The following is a 17618-nucleotide window of genomic DNA, read 5'->3' on the forward strand; positions in this document are numbered from 1 at the left end:
GAAAAAAAAGCTTTATTAGCTTTCAAAAAGCATGTTCTTCCTATCCAACTCCTTAAATTCAAATAAAGAAGGGATTTTGTTCAAACTTAAAAAAAACCCCAACTCATAACTGGGTAAGGACCAGACACAGCCCAAATGCTTAATGCTTCAGAAAGTAGGGAGTACACAGAATGAAAGCATTAATGGAAACTAGTTTGGAACTCCAAGTACAGAGGATGATATCTAGTGACTGCTATAATACTGAATCTGCACTGCCATTAAATTTAATCTTTGATATTTTTATTGCAACCTGACCCACTATGACATCTCTAAAGAAAATTACATTGTACACTACTATTTCAAGAAGTCAAACTTAGCTAGTCATCTGGGCCATAAAATAGCAGATTACTCCATCAGGCTGGCTAAAGCAACTAGGAATAAAACTAGATTTACCAACCACATTATTTTTATTAGGAAATGTTTCAAAGCAGACATAATCCCAAAAGACCTTAGCCTCATACCATCCAAAAATACACAACAGAGAGCAGCAAAAACCGTGAACTGCAGTATAAGGTACAATTTGTAAATGAGAGAAAAAATTTGCAAGATATTGTGTAATATATCATCTTATCAAAGCAAAATATATTAACTAAATGTAGAAATAGAGAAGAATAAACTTCTACACAATTCGTGTATTAACAGTTTAAACCTTTGTTCTAAGATCTGACGTGTTAATAGGAATTGCTCCATTGACTCCCTGAACATCAATATTTAGTCTGCACTCCTTTTGCTTTCCTTGAAATTGCGAGCTAATATAGGTGTACTAAATCACAGCTAGAGTGCAAAATGTCCAGAACAGGCAGAAGGGAAAAAAAACAGTATCTTTAACAGCAATATTCCTGAAGAATTCTGGTATGGTAGCACTGCTTGCATTTTATTTTGGATCACAGCCACAGAACAGCTAAAGCACAGCTTCTTCTGTAATCATTCTAAATGGGGGGAACTGCTCATAATAGTAACAGGAAAAAAAAGCAATGAATTTACTTGGCAATCTTAATACTTCTCAGCAATTCCTTGTACCGTCATGTTTTCTAACAGGTATTCATGCATACATAATATATAGGTCTTTGTAGATCTGGAATGAAGGAGAAGTAAGGGATTTGATAGCTAGAAAGGCAAGTTTTAAATTTTAAATACTGTCAAAGTAGGTTAGAAGTGTGATGTGTGTTTTATCATCTAACCAAGCATTCATGTCTTTCTGTTTTAACCTTTTTTTTTCCTAGGCAATATGATCACCTTAGGCAGTTTGAGGTTTAAAGGCTTTAGCCCATGCAAAATATATATATATATATATATATATATTTAAATTAGCCTGGCATTTGTTACCTTTTTTTAAGACTTGAACACTGTCTGTGTTTTACAGAGGTGGCTTTATTATGCTAGCTGCATCAAATGCAGAATATTAATCAGACTGTGAAGCTCCACTAATTATGTGCTACATTTAAATAACTTACATTTTGTTAAGTGGCACGACCACAGATATTGTATGCATAATCTGAGTTTTGAGTCATTTCCCTTTTCTTGTCTGATTTTATTCTACACAGGAAATGACAGGGTCATTTGAAAATAACTGCAGTGAAAGATCAAAAAGGAAACTTGATTGAGAACACTGTATAATTGCCTGTGCTGGAGAAAAAAAATTCCAATGACTTTACAACCCATCGCTATAAGATTTCTTTGGAAAACACACACTGTGGTTTCCCTAAAAGGATATGCATTACAACACTGAGTACAGCTTTTATTTGTTGTTGCTCTATCTCTTTTAAAGAAGCAGATCTTCTCCTGAGGGTGCTGGGCTTTTATTCTGTAGGTAATTTTTTCGGTGCACATACTCACTGAGCTAAAGCCATTTCAGGGGAAGCAAATCAATTCTGTTGAAGCAAGTCATTTCACTGACTCGTCTCAAAGTGTTCATTTGCAAAAGGAGATAATGCTGTAATTAAGCTCTTGGAACACTGTGGTTCTTGTTATTTGGGCAAATCTGGCCATTACAATTTAGAGTGTCCTGTTCCAAAAGAACAGGCTTTTATTGCTGGAGCTAAAGGAAAACTTCTTAGACATTAGTTGCACTCAGCTTAGAGTCAGGATCAGATCCAGCTTTGGGCTGTGGTGTGCCTTCAAGAGCATTTTTTTTTTTTAGTAAGACACTGGTCTACACAACAGGACAGCAGCCAAACTTTCAGCACAAATTTACTATCTACTTTCAGCACAAGGATTTCCCAGTTGATCTCCCATTCCTTGAGCAGATGCACTGCACAGCAAGTGACCCCAGGTGTGTCCCTGCCACAGCCACACACACCAAACCATGACAGCCCAAAAAACTGTTCATCTAAGAGACTGCAAAATAGAAGTAATGATCTCTTTTATGCATAAGAATTACTAAATAAAACAAAGTTACAGCAAAAGAACTTGAAGTCTATGCTGAGTTCACCTATCCTCACATTTTAACACATAAAGCAAGTGCAAATAATACCATAAATTTGTATGTGCAGCTTCAATACCTTAAACTTTTACTTATTGAAGAACAATGCATCACCCTATCAAAATGAACTCTAACAGAATATAAGTATTGATTTTCTTGGGTGTTGGAGTGTAGTTGGACAAATTAAAAGCTCTCTGCCATGTAGCTCAGAATACAAAACAGATGGATTGAAGTGAAGTGGCACCATAGGTAAGAAAAGGCCATAAAGGAGTTACAGTTAAAGATTGTCATGCAGGGTTTTGTGACAGTTGTAGCTGCAGAGAGCACTTGGATGGATCATCACTGAAGTCATTCCCTGAAATCCACTCCTACCACTGCCCAGAGGTGCTGACCCTCAGCAGAAGTGGTGCTCCCCCAGAGTCTGCCCAGGGCAACCCCTGTCCTGCAGCTGGAACAGCGCATGATGATCTCACCCACCCAGAAAGGAGACTTCAGAAAACACAAATACATTTCCTTTAAGCTAGTCTGAAACCTTCTAAGATTCATGATTCAAGTTTACACAAGAATTACTTAATCAAAGCCCCATTAAAATCGATTTTACCAATTAAGAAGTGCTAACCACCCATTGATCTGATTACCTAACACAGAACCCCCACCCTAACATAGTAATGCTAAAGTTCTGCTCCACCTTTGTATTGACAGTTTTGTCACCAATTTCATCACAGTTGGAATTTTAACCCACCTTGCAAATGACAAGAATAATTTCCAAATATTTGTATCCATGTCAAGGAAAGTTATTTTATAATATGGCTACTTAAAAGCAACACAGAAAGCAATTATCCCACATCACCAGAGTCAAAATACCAGCTGAAAGTGTAAAGGAATTTTCCCAGTGCGCTAATTTTAACTTCATTGTGTACTGATAAGCTAAAATATAAGTACCATCAAAAATAATACACTACTGTGCCCCTCTGGGCCATCAGTTGGTTCCTAATACAAATTTAAAGTGGAAATATTTTTTAGTGTATAATAACAAATATCCTCAAAAAGCTAAAGGAAGGTTTATTTGATTAATTGAACCTGTCCATTTGATTAAAGGCCATGTTTTGCATCAACACATTTTCTTATGTAGTTTTTCACATGTAAGTTAGAACACATCACAAAGCTCATTGTGATGCCAACTCACTACTGTTAACTGAATTATTTCAAAATGCTCAGTTTCTAGCTTGTTTCTTTCTTTATAGTCAGTATAATTAACTCTTGGTGGCTACAGAAGCATGTACAGAACTCTGTACATGCACACGCATACGTGTCTATTAGGGCTGTGGTCAGACTAGCATGGCACACAGCATTTTCTGATTTTGATTGCTGATTTTAAAGCAGAGTCAGACTCACGTTGCTAATTCAAATTACATGCATCAACTTACAAATACCTACACAAAAGTGTTCCTGATTTAACACAACTAATGACTTAACCAAGCAATGCATTTACACTTTTTTGAGATCCCAAATTAATTTTGAATATGAGGATCAAAACATCTTAACTTGCGCTCTTTAATCAGCCGTTTTACGTTAGTAATGCAGGGATGTTGACATGAAGTTGCTTTGAGCAATATAAAACATATGCCATGGCGCACTCGTTAAGGAACTCTGCATAATGAGTTCCATCTATATAAATGACTCACCTCATTACTTAGCACAGGATCTTCTCTACAAACGTGGAAGAGGTATTCGTATGCTTTATAGTATTGAAATAAGCTGAAAAACAACATAACATAGACTATCACAGCTGCAAGTTTTTGGAAAGGTAACAATATTACAAGTTTTCTTAAGCTAAGAGGTTCCCTCCAGCATAGTAACAGTCCAAATTTTAAAAAGAAACAGTTGTTTAACTTCAGAAACAACAAGCAGCATATTTAGTTTGCAGGATTTATTATCAGATGGCTGTAGAAAATGCAGTGTGATACTTAAAAATACATCCACTTAGCCCTTATGAAATTGAACTCCGAGAAGACAAAGTTCTTCTCTGAAAAAAGTAATTCCTGAAACACTTATCACCAGGATACTTATGCCTTTATTATCAGCAATAGCAGACAAGAAGGAAACAAAGCCAAATCAGCTTTCAGATTCTGGGATGGGCTGCCAGTACAGGGAGAAAGTTTGATCTTGGAACACCAAAACAATAAAGAATAGAAGTATTTATTCTCTCAAGGTCACTTTGCAAAATCAGCATAGTATTTCCTCAAAGAAAAACTAAAAAACTAGATTAACACACAGCAGTTTTGTGTAGTACAACAAAAGGAACTTTAAATAGACTTTGTCAATGGACTAAAATATTTATCTTCCTTAAACATGTGTGTATGGCTTTCCATTTCACATGTTTCAAATAATTTTGTTTCCTTTTCTAATGATCAATGATACAGCATTTGTTTAACCAAAAGTTTTGTTTGTCATAGTCTGTTGCAATTAGTTCTTCTCTTACAATCATGATACAGAACTCCTGGCTTCTGTCACATCATTTTGACATGATTTAAAACGTTGCTCTGTGATTTCATACCAAGTCCAGGCTGAAGAATGATTCCAAGAATTTACTGCCGTCCTGCCTGCCGTATCTGTGAAAGGTACAGCGATATTTGCAGGGAACATCTGTAACTGGTTCCTGTGCTTTCTGCCTAGGGACAGAACCCAGGTTCTTTTCTTGGGAGACCCATCAGCTGGGTCAGCAATACCTTTGGCTTGATACTGCCAAGGCCCACGGAAGAAGTCTGGCTGCCATCAGCTAGAAACTGCCTTCCTCCAAACCCAAAGCACACAGGCAATTAATTAAGTTCTTACAGTATTTGCAATTTCATTTAAGTACATTTTTATTGCAGCACTTCACCAAAGAATTCCTGACATGTTTCAGTGGAAACACAGAAATTATGTTTAAAGAGAGTTCAGGACTTAACCTGGAAATGACTCACACTGATTTATGTAAATATGTGTCCCCTTTCATACACACCTGTAATTTGGTAAAATTCTAACAGGGATTATTTGAAAAAAGACAAAAAATATTTTATGAACATCATAACACACAGGAAATAAGACATATATCCTTCCAATTGGATTGGCAGAAATTACTATTTCAAATTTGTTCTCTTATCCTAGTGTTTTTGAAATAAGCCAGATTTGCAGCACGTAAAAGTCAGGTCTTTTCTTTCCCCTCCCCTCCAAATGTGTTATGATATTCTTCATGGAGTATGTTACAGGTACATATAATTTAAAATATATGCCCAAATGTATAAGTAATTATTTCTGGCATTTCTGAATTTTATGTCTTTATTTTTAAAAATATCTCTATTCAACCTGGCACCCCTAATCCTGTATGAAGGAAAACATTTCTCCATTTAATGGTCTTGAAATCAAATTACATAAATCAGACATCAGTATTTATTTAGAAAAACAGTGTCATTTTCTTTCTCCTATCAGGCATTATACAAAATGCCCCTTTTTGTTTCAATTTGCTGTGAACAATTTAAAAATTCTATACCAATCTTTCTAGCAATTACCCAGAAATAATTTTACTTGCGTAAGGAATATTGTTAATAATAGGCCCTCTTATGATGTCATATGAGAATCTGAAGGTGATTAACAATGACATATTTCCCCAGCTCCACTGCTTCCTGAAAAGAAAATGTCAGGAGCTATGTTGATGTGTGTTTGCCCAAGGAGACAAGATAAAAAAATGATAACTGTCACCTTCCACCAAACCTGAAGGTGTCATTATAGCTGCTGCACAGTTTGTGCCAATGTGGTTAAGCATTTGTCCCTGTTTCCATTATAAATCCCGTGGGTTTACAGCTCATCTGTAAAAATGTGATCTGAACTACAACATGTCATACTGTCTTGAGTTGAAAAAAAGCTACAGGCTCATCATTTAAAATTAAACAAGAAAAAATGTATTGAACTAATACATTCATTTGAATTGTAATAAAACTCAAACTATTTCTGAGTTAATATAAAATACATCCATTTAAGTGTGCCAATTACATCCTTATTTATAAAAAAAATATTCCAGTGACTGAAATAATGGATTGCATAAACAGGACACATATGATACATTTCAGTGTATGTGTGTACATCCATGACACCGCCACAGCACCCATTTGTAATAAATTAAGCAGTTTGGATAAATTAAGCAGTTTGGACATACAACCCATATCTGGTGGCCAAAATACCATTCTGCTGCAAAAGTTTTGGAGCTTGATTGTATTCCTGCCGAGCTAATACTTTGGTTCAAAGTAGGATGGAGCACCTAATCTCTTGGATGAAATTCTTCCGACTGTGAAGGAATTACTTCATGGACAAGATATCTCTCAATGGATAATTTACACAAGAGTTATAGATGTGCTATTTGGAAAGAACATTTGTTCCATATAAATACACAAAAGACAGACAGGAAGGCAGAAGTAAAAGGAGTTGAGACATCTTAAATGCCAAGTTTCCTTTTAGTTTAGGGCTAGTACTTGGCAGGACATTATTTTGCCTTGACTACAGAAATTTGAGATTTAAAGAGATGTTCCCATTTCTTATGGGAAGAATCTTAAGTGTTTTATATTTTCCATGAGAAAGAAACAAAAGAAAAAAAATCAGAGAGTAGGAGAAAGAGATATATTTTATAGCCTGATCGTAAGAGAAATTGCCTGCAATGGGTTTAAATCCCCCTTTAAATCCAAGCACTCTAAACTAGAAGGCTAATAGATACCCTGGTATTTTGCCTTTCCTCAAGAGGAAATACTTTTCTGCATTCAGGAAAACACTCTAAAAACTCCCACTTTGCTGTGTTACAGTTTTCCTACAGAAAAGTTAGAAAATACCCAGCAAACCTACATATGGATCAGCCATGATCAATTTTTATGCCCATCTGCCACAAATCCCTCCACCTCCATTTGGGTCAGAAAATGGGCTGAAGGGCTACAGCTGCAGTACAGTGGATGAGCACATACTACAGGAGTAACTTATTCATTTTCCATCTCCTTGCCCCTGACACTGATGGATGGTTGAACAGCTTGAGAACCATTCTGTCCATCATGTACTGCAAAGAGGGGTATGTCAGTGCAGCCATTGCCTGAACCGCAGCAGTCCAGTGGAAATGGGGTGTACACATGGCTACATAGTCAGAACTTCATACAGGGGCATTACTGTTGCTATCAGACTCAGTATTTTTCTAAAATAAATAACGAATGTACAGCTGTTTGCATCTCTTTCTGTGTCTCTGTTTAAAAGCTGAGACCTGCCACAAAACGTACATACCAGACTTTTGCTGATTTTGAAATGCAACATTTTTATGACTTCTATATGATCAGAACCTCAATTCTGTAAGTACAAAACTTTCAATCACTTCAGTCCACAATAACTGTCAAGGCTATACAAATACTTAGAGTAACGGAGTCAAGATAAGATCTAAATAAGATAAATAAGATCTACAATTTTATTCAGATGGAATCTAAAAGTAGCTTTTAAAAGCAAAACAAGATTATTGCCCATGCATCACTGTTTTCTTTTATCACATCAAACAAAAGCCTAAAGGAATATTTTCAGCATAATCTTATATTTTTATAAACTTCCAGTCCAAATTTATTTTTTGGACTTTCACATCTGAGGCCAGATCTTTACTATTCCTTGCACATTGTCTCTTCTTTTTCATGATTTAAAGTTTGGTGTTTGCAGTATGTTGGCACAGTAGGAAGGTATCCAGTAAAATAAGAGCAAAATACTAGCAGTAGAAGTAGTGTAAATATAACAATAATTTTAAAATTGTTGATGTTGTTGTTCTTATTGTTGCTGTTATTTTATCAGTCATTTTCTCACTATATTAGATTAATGAAATAAAAACAGATTCTGTAGAAATAAATACCTGGAAAACAAGAAATCAATGATTGCTTTGCCTTGGTCAATGCTGAATAAATTCAGGTCACCTCCTTCTTCTGACTCAGTTTCTCTTATTCTAGTCACTGCTCTTTCAAGTTCTTTAACGTTGTCTCCCAAGGTCATATGTCTGACTGCAAAGTAATCCCAAAGAACAAAAACCATGTATAAACATGACAAGGTGGGATGGGGGTTTTTGGTCCATTTTAATTATAAGACTTCTTAAAGTTTTAGTTATGACCTACCACTTAAAAGCCAACAGCAGTCAAATACTTCTATTGCCATTATTCTCATCACTCAAATGTCCATTAAAACTCCACTACGAAGCCACCACTCTGCCTTCACAACGGAAGGATCGTAACAATGGGTGTTCAAGACACTACAGCTCTTACCTGTGCTGAGAGAACCACAGGCAGAATAATATGCAAATTTGAGAGGCAGAGTATGTTTTTCTTTAAAATAGCCTACTTCTTATGAATTGTAAAAGATTATTCTTCTGACCATGCCCCTTGCAACATAAGCCATTACAGGAACAGATATTTAAAAGGGCGAAGAGTATTTTAAAGTGCTTACAGTCATAATAGATTAAACATGAATATGCATAAGACCCTGCATGTATCATCAAACTTAGAGACATTTTTGCATCCTTCCAAACCAGATAATTACTTTACATTTTTACCCTGGAAATCAAAACCAAATGCCACAACAGGTTGGAATTAGAATTTAAATTCTGTTTGCTAACTGTCCTTACAAAGAGGACAATCTGAAATGTATCAGTGCTTGCTGAACCCATAAAAAGAAAGGATTCATCTTTACGATTTGCACACAGTGTCTGCCATCACTAGTACCATGGGAAGTTAAAAAAAAAGCTTCAAATACAATTTTTTTTTTCTTTTATGTCTAAAAAAATTTACAAAAAAAAATGGGGAAATATCCACCAGTGGCAAAATAGATTTATTTTCCTAATTGTTTTATGTCTCTACTGATACACTCCTTGGGTTTTTTGTACAGAAAATAAATTAAAATACTTAGAAGACTTCTTTTCTTTTATAGTTTTGCCCTTTAGTGGTACAGTAATCAAAGGCTTGAAAATTCTACCTCACTTTTCAGTAAGAGAGGCAGAACAATATAAATAACTATATGGGAAGGGACAAGAAAGAAACACAGAGAACGCAAAAGAAACAGAAGCCATAGGAAATGAGGAAAAGCAACAGAACCAGAAATATCACCCTTTGTAGGGAAGTGAAGGCACATAACAGGATCACCCAGGCCCTGAGTCTGTTGCCAACTCATCCAAATTTTCTTTCCTCTGCACACCTGATTTTTAGTCCCAACCACCGGTCTCAGGAAGACTCATGCAGCACTTCTGTGAGGTAAGGAGTACTTTACCCTCGATGGATAGAAGAGAATCAAATCATGTAACTCATTCTGACTCCCCATCAAGCAAGGCCTCTGGTTTTCCTTGCTGCTTTACCTGCCCTAAATGCATTTCACTACCCTCCTTCTCTAAATCCATTCTTCCTGCTCAATGCTACTCTTGCTATTATGCCCAAGTCAGTTTAATTCTCCAGGCTGACTGGGTCCAGTGCAGGGAAAGGAAAAGAAAGAGTCATCAATATAGAAGACATTAGAATTTTGCTTTTAGTTAAAATGTTTGCTAATTACAAGAAAATTAATCTCAGCCCTGGGCTGTGAATCAAATATAAGAAGTTTCCTGCAAGTATTCAAAAACTACATTTTCTTTCTCTAAAAACCATGTATATCTTAGCCAAATCTTAATGGATTTTCACAGGAGAGCAAAAAGTAAATTCACAACATTTGCTTGCCAAATCTTTATCTTTACTTCAAAGCACCGGGGCATTTACCCTGTTTAAAAAAAAGAAAAAGACACAAAATAGTTTTTTGGGTTTTTTTGCCCACAGCCCCTGTCTGCAAGCCCACTGAATTGGTTCACTTGCAATTTTATATATAGAAATTCACCAAAAGCAGACAAGGCCTTGGAAAATTTCTTAAGCTTAAAGAGTTAGAAGTTTGGCAAAGCTTAATATAATTAAGACGACATTCCTGAAAAACGTCAGTCAGTTTTAATAAGTGGTTGTGCTACCAGCCTGCTGTGTACACATGTATTACATGGTCTCATAAAGCTGATTTCTGACAGGCTTCCATTCTGCTCCATTGTTATAGTAATATAGTTAGCATATGTTAAGATACTTCCTCATTGGCGACAGGAAGGACAACTGGAATTCCAATGATCAAAAAGCACGTACATATTCTGTCAAAATTCCAAGTCAGAAAGGCCCTTGAACTAAATTACAGTGAACAAGTATAATAACTGTTATGAGTTTGATTTTAAAAATATTTGCCTTCTCTTTTGAATGAAACTGCTGAGTCCTTTCAGTCTTCCTCTGGGGTGGACTTTTCTCAACATAATCACCTTCAAAGTGAATGTTAAACAAGCATTAGAATCTGTAACAAAGAAGGTTTTAGAGGACAGTGCTACCATTTTTTTTCTGGCTATTTCATTCCCACTAGACCAAGCTTCATGCTTTGTGGCAAATTTCCTCATAGCCACAGGAGCTACGGTCCTTTCATTGTCATTTTTCATTTTCAGCAGCAATGCCAGTTTACTTCCCTCACCAGTCCTTAGTTAACATAGATTCTGTGCCAGAAGTACAGCATTTGCCATACAGGAAGCTGAGAGTTGACCTCTGAGGATAAAAAAAATGTAATTCACCTGCTGTAATGCTACAGGATGTACTGAATATCTCAAACAGAAGAGAAATGTGCCCAAGGCTATGGTGAGTCAGTCACTGAGAAAGCTGGAATTGGAATTTAGGAGCTCCTCGCTCTCACTCTACTGTAATTATTATTTATTTTACCATAGCAAAGAAAAGGTCTCTTCAGGACTTGAGCCATTTGTACAACATATTGTACAAACAAAGAGTAAGGAATATTCTACTCAAAAGACTTGAGATCTGCCAGTAAGAATTATTTTTAGGCACAAGGTCTAACATAGCAACATTCAAGAGGAAAGTAAATAATTTCATTACATGTAATTAAATATCACTTTATTAAAATGACTGGGAAACATTCTTGCCTTCCACTTCAGATATTTATTTTACAATTCTTAATTATACTTACTGCTGATGTTCTCCAAGGCAAAATTTAATAGACCCATGAATCCTGAGATCTGGATAAGACTGAAGTTCATTTCCTTAGCCCACCAAAATCCTGCAGTATAATAATCGAATAAAATAGTTTCTTTCAAAGATGTCTTTAGTTGTGTAAGATTCAGAAATTCTGCCATCTTCCTAAAAAAGTTGCAGAGTAAAATAATGAAATTAAAAAAATAAATTACAGATTCCAAAGTCTTACTTGGCCTGCATGCAATTATATCCATAACATTGGTTTAGTTGCTATATTATTCATATGTGCATATGTACATAATTTCTTGAATTTAGCTACATCAATACCTAGATTGCATTTATGATCAGAGGACATATCAAAAAGTAAACAATCACCTGCAGGTTTCACCAAAAACTATTGAAGTGTTAAGATATGACTGATAAAAGAACAAAAATTAGAGCTTTACAAAACCAAAGAGAAATACATTGAAAATTCTAGAGGAAAAAAAGTGTTTCATCAGGAATTGGTTTGTGGGACGAAATGACACAATTAGTCTCCACTTTCCACTATCATGCTTTCACTCTGATTTAGATAGTTTTACAGTAGTAATAAGGTCTTGTTTACATTTCAAGATTATTTTTCATGTGGCCTCTGATGAAAAATTACATTTGAAAATTAATGCAAATAATATAATACATAATTACTGATAGTAGCTAAAATATTTAGAAGCTTAAATTGCACTTCCATAATGGTCAAAACATTTAAAAAGAGCCTTATCCCATTTTACTGGCACACCATGAAAATTTTTCCACTCACTTTAACTTGCAAAATTTATGAAAAAATACACTCCCTTGTAGGAGGCCATACTGTTGCTGACACATTTATGTCTACTCTATCCAAACACAGAATTAGTTACATCTTTTATAATAACTGTGTGCTTTTTTCCACATGAAGAGAGGGGACTGGGGCTAGGACTAGGTTTCAATTCTTCCAGTGTAACTTTGGCCATGTCTTAGATAGTTAAGTTTTACATTAAAGCAATCCTTGGCTTCTTAACTACAGCTGAGGACACAGGTGCCAGTGATCAGAGTTTCTACTCCTGTGTGAAAAAGCAAGGTCTTCCCAAGCCCTGCTGCCTTCTCATTCCTTCCTAAGAAGGACATTAATCCCAGACCTACTGATTGCAGCCATTAGAGTTTCAGGGCTTTACCTGACACAGTACAGATATGCTGTCAAAAGAGATGAGTTTCTTTCTTTAATTAAAGCCTCAATAGCTAACAGAGTAAAGCATATAATCCAATCAGTTTTGTTTAAAACATGTATTCCTTTGTTCTGCATGACAAATTTGTAGGGCTGCACACATGCAAGTCGGTTAAAAACACTTAACTTGTGTCCTGGAATAGAAGTGGAACATGGCCAGCTGAACTTTCCAAGGTTTGAAACAGTCCATATCCTCTCTCTCTGAAGCTTCTGCCAACTCTGTGTGTTCATAATCAGAGCTTCTCAGGGATTTAGATTTTCTCTGATTCTGCTAACAATGCCAGTGCTCATCTTTCCAATATTCTGTAAGGCATGTCACTGACAACAGTATCTGTACATGCTTGTGAAATGATGGGGCAGTTAGATTCCACAGTTACCCTCCCTGCTTTTTCCTTCTTCATAGGGTGCAAGTCTTACCAAGATGGACAGCAGTACAAAACTCCCTAGTCAAAACTCTCAGACTCAGTCAGACCTATTCTGATTTTCTAACCCTAGCTGTGGCCTTCAAACTGCTCTTGTAAATAGACACAATGCACTGTGGTAAACAAAATTTTAATGCTGCTGTTAAACTGCTTAGTGTGCATAAAATACCCTGTAACTATGCTCTTTCCTGTCAGATGCAGTATATACTTTACATTCCCCTTGTACAGCATGTATATATAAATACATATGTGATCAGCTGAGACTAAAAGAACATATGATCTTTCAGTGCTCTTCATTTTAATCTTGATGAGAAAGTTGCACAAAGAATTGTGCACATTAAGCACATTTTAGTCTCCATGAGTTGTACACTTCAGTCTCCTCTAAATTTAAAGAGGCCTATTGTGCAAGAGAAAACAGGAAAGGAAAGAATTTTTTCTATTATTATTTGATGGTGGCAAATTTTCTTTCCATTTTTTTTTAAATATCCCAGAAAAACCTTTTCTCCCTAGAATAGTGTCAAATAGGAAGAACAGAATATGTTTCAGGAGTATTTTAATCTCTATCAAATGGTTACCTATTCAGAGGAACAAAGCTGGATTTTATACACCCCCCCACCTTTTCCTTCCCAAACTAGACCAGCGGCCCAGCCCTTTGGCTTTCAATTCCCTAAGAACCTACTAGCAGACACAAACGCTCCTAAATAATTCTTGCACTTCTGAAAAGTCCCATTTTTCAAATATAAATCTGGAGTCTCAGGTCGAACTCCTGGCCTCCTAAATTTAGCTGCTATTAAACACTAATAACAAGGGAGTGTTGGTACAGGAAAGACAAAGGCAGCCTGACATCAGAAGTCTTTGGCTGCCTCCTATTTCCCCAGAGCACCATAATGGCGACCTACTAATGCCTTCTTAAGCTTTCCATTCCCTGCCGAACTTTCAAGACCTTTATGATTTTTTGGTAACTCATGTTACAGTACAGAATCTTGAATGTTTTAGCAAAAAGGGTTACCCAGTGAGACTTACCAAAAAAAGCTCAGTATCAGCCTGTTCTTATTTTGTGTTTTGTTTACAGCGTATTTAAAGCTATTGTAAATTCAGAAACCACAAGGTGAAATTCAAGTGGAAAAAAAGGAGTCTAAGCAAAATTAAAAGATATAGGAAAACCAGTAAACCAGGCTGGATCTGAGATCAAAAGTGTTTCTGCCATCTTTCATGAATAACATTAAATATCAATGATTTAACTGAACAATTAAAGACTAATGACATAACCATCACAAAAGAAATCTAACAAACAGTCTGCAATTTTTATTTCATTATTATATGGGTTCCAGCATTGCTGTCACTGCTACTTACTTTTCAACTCCTTCCAGATCTTCTTCTGACAAGGCAGTTACTTGGGAAAGAGAAAGAAATGTCCTATTGATAATCTTTGCTCCACCTAAATCACCCTGATCGCGGACTTCATCCTGATCACGAACTTCATCCTGCATACATGTACATAGGAATGTAATTTAAAAATGTTTATTTTATTATGACAGTAACTTATCTAAATAACATTTTTATATTGAGGAGGTATGCAAGGGATTAATTCAACAAATGTCAAAAATGGAAGACAGCTGTAATTATACAGCAGTAACACAATACCTTAACACATTCTTACTAGAGAAAAGCTGGGCAGATACATGGAATATAGTATTTTTGTCATAAATTCATATGGGAACACACTGACATATTATGTGCACAAGATTAAATTAACTTGCAAGTAAAAACAACAGAGCTTTAAAGGTGCAAAAGAATCCATGAATCTAAATTTGACCAACATGATACTGTGTTGCACAATAATTAAATTTTAAAATTAACTTTCTCCTAAACATACTATGAGAATACATGAAAATTACTATGTTATTTGCTCTCCACCATGTACTTGATTGCATTTTCAAATTTACTGTCTACACTATCTCCTTCCCCTAGCCAAACAAAAGTCCAAGATGTTTGCTGCAACAGAATAATAAGGATCTGACACTACTGTTCCTAGGAAGGATGGACACATTTTAGGGAATAACAAACTGAGCATGAACTAACAATGCAATGGTCTTCGAAAAAACAGGAATATTTGATGATATTTTGTGTTGTCATTGACAAAAAAAAAATTCAGTAAGAAATCTATGAAATGCAAAAAACAGTAGAAAAAAATCCCCTAAAACTGTTTCACAATAGAATATGTAGATGACAAAGTGAGGTGTGAGATGAAGCAGCCCCTTCAGAGAGGTGCACTGCAGGGGAAAAAGGGACAGTGGGTCATGGGACTATGCTCCAGTTGAAGGGGATCCACAATGAGGCAGCATAAGGAAAAATATTTCAGTATGAAAATACTTAATCATTAGAATAGATAACCCAGAGAGGCAGAGGAATCTCCATCCTCACAGGCTTTCAAGAGCAAACTGGACAAAGCCCTGCTGGGCACTGGTGCTGGCCCAGCTCTGACCAAGCAGCTGAACCAGTCCAAAAAGGCCTCCCAGCCTCCTGCTGGGAGTCTGCCTGGCCTGACCACACAAACCCCTGGCACAATTTGCGTGTAGCAGGTACACTTGTACTTCTGCAGGATCTGGGGTTTAGAGAAGTGCAGCAAGGCAAAGCCTGCAGAATCCCGCTTCCAGCTCATACACGGAGAGCAAGGCAGAATTCCTGACACACACCAATTTTTGAGCCCGACCAGCACTGCTCTGAGCTGATACCAACGCACTCCAGCGCCGGTCAAGGAGAGGCCCCAACTAAAGCTACACTACTCCCCCTGCTGCTGCTGAGCTACAAGATGTACTGAAATCCTGGGACTAGCTGAAGAGCTGCCACAGACGGGAGGGACAAAACAAGACTGAGAGCAACAAAGAACATTCATTCAGTGGACAGACTATTTTCTCCTCTCTAATTAAGTACTTGAGTACTTCACATATACTTCAATATGAAAAATTATTGCTCCCAACTGTAAACAAGTGAATCTCAGATACACTATCTCATAAGAACAGAAATGAAATAAACGAAGGCTTCCTTCACATAGTTAAAAGCATGATGTTAGTTTGCTTTTATCAGCAGTAATTTAAACAGCATTAAAAAATGCTCCTACAGTCAGTAATGCTGCTATAATGGAAGCTGCGGGGAAAAAACGATAGCACTACCTGCTAATATACAATTATTGAAAGACATATTTCAGTAAGAAGAAAAAATATAAATGCTTTCCTATAGTGGTATTAGAAACCTGTTGAACATGAGATTCTTTAGAAGCTGTGGGGGCTGAATTAAATGAATAACTGATATTAATGTTTTGGAAACTGAATTAATGTTCCTCCCTCGCTTTCTCTTAGGATGTTCAATACATAGAATACTTTAGTATTTACAGTGACCACCACTATATAAATTACATATGACTGGTCAGTCAGTCAACATCTTACTGGGCATAACTGTTAGTAAGGCAAAACACTAATATTTTACAAGCTGCAGTTTAAACTGAAGAGATAGGCAGCTGCTGTAACTAACTGAGTGTTGCAGATAAGGCTCCCTAATCTGCACATCAAACCACAACAGTTTACAGGGCAAGGTGAATGCTTCCCAAGATCCATTTCATCACCTTGTGGCTGGAACAACATTCCCAGCAGCAACATTCCCACCAATGTATTACTGGTTTTGGTAATGCTCATGATAAGATGGGGTTTGGGCACCACTGTCCACCATAACAAGCAAAGGTATCAGATAAGAGATAGTGTCACAAATGACAGATGAGGAACTATGGGACAGAAAGCACATGATTTAAATTTTTTTAAGATCAGCAATATTTCTGTAATTTAAGAAAGTATTGAAGGTCCATAAATCATTTAAACAATCCTGTGTTTATAGACAGTTGCTGTTTGGGCTGAACCTACACACACACCTGACTAAAAGCTTACAATTATTTTGATTGATTACTTTTGTCTCTTTAACCACTACTAAAAGTACCAGGAGATTATTTTTATATGCATTCACTGGTGTTAAAGAATTTACTGTTCATTTTAGTATTAACTGCAGTACTGACTGAGGTAATCCAAGCTGAGTTAATTCTAGTAATGCTGTCTTCGTGTGTCAGGAACAAAACTCCTGAAACCAATCCTACCAATGCCCACTCCCAGCAGTAGCCTGCCTGTTTAAATACAGGCTGCTAGTAGAGAATTATTTGTTACAGCTTTATTTTCCTTTGATGGATTTTTAGCTGTTCTGAATGCATAATATGTTTCTGGCTGTTCAATACATTACTGCAAATGCTGTGGGCATCCCTTGTTAAGAGCATCAAATCAAAATACCAAACCAGACATTCTAAAACAAAAAAGTAAGATCTTCAGAATCTCTCAGTCTCTCTTCACTACCATGAAGCAGGAAATAGCAGCAGCAGCCTGATAAAGTTAAACAGCAAACTG

General features: G+C 36.3%; 1 protein-coding gene across 1 annotated transcript in view; it reads right to left on the reverse strand.

Annotated features, from left to right (window-relative positions):
* Positions 1-17618, reverse strand: part of CABCOCO1 (ciliary associated calcium binding coiled-coil 1) — a 50847-nt gene that overhangs the window by 29306 nt on the left and 3923 nt on the right. Inside the window, exons 2-5 of the mRNA XM_036385618.2 lie at positions 14530-14660; positions 11510-11679; positions 8358-8502; positions 4147-4219 (exon numbers count right to left, since the gene is read on the reverse strand). Coding sequence (XP_036241511.2) covers positions 4147-4219; positions 8358-8502; positions 11510-11679; positions 14530-14660 — 519 coding nt within the window. The remainder of the gene's footprint in view (positions 1-4146; positions 4220-8357; positions 8503-11509; positions 11680-14529; positions 14661-17618) is intronic.

This window comes from Molothrus ater, chromosome 8 (assembly GCF_012460135.2).
Source record: "Molothrus ater isolate BHLD 08-10-18 breed brown headed cowbird chromosome 8, BPBGC_Mater_1.1, whole genome shotgun sequence".
Taxonomy (NCBI): domain Eukaryota; kingdom Metazoa; phylum Chordata; class Aves; order Passeriformes; family Icteridae; genus Molothrus; species Molothrus ater.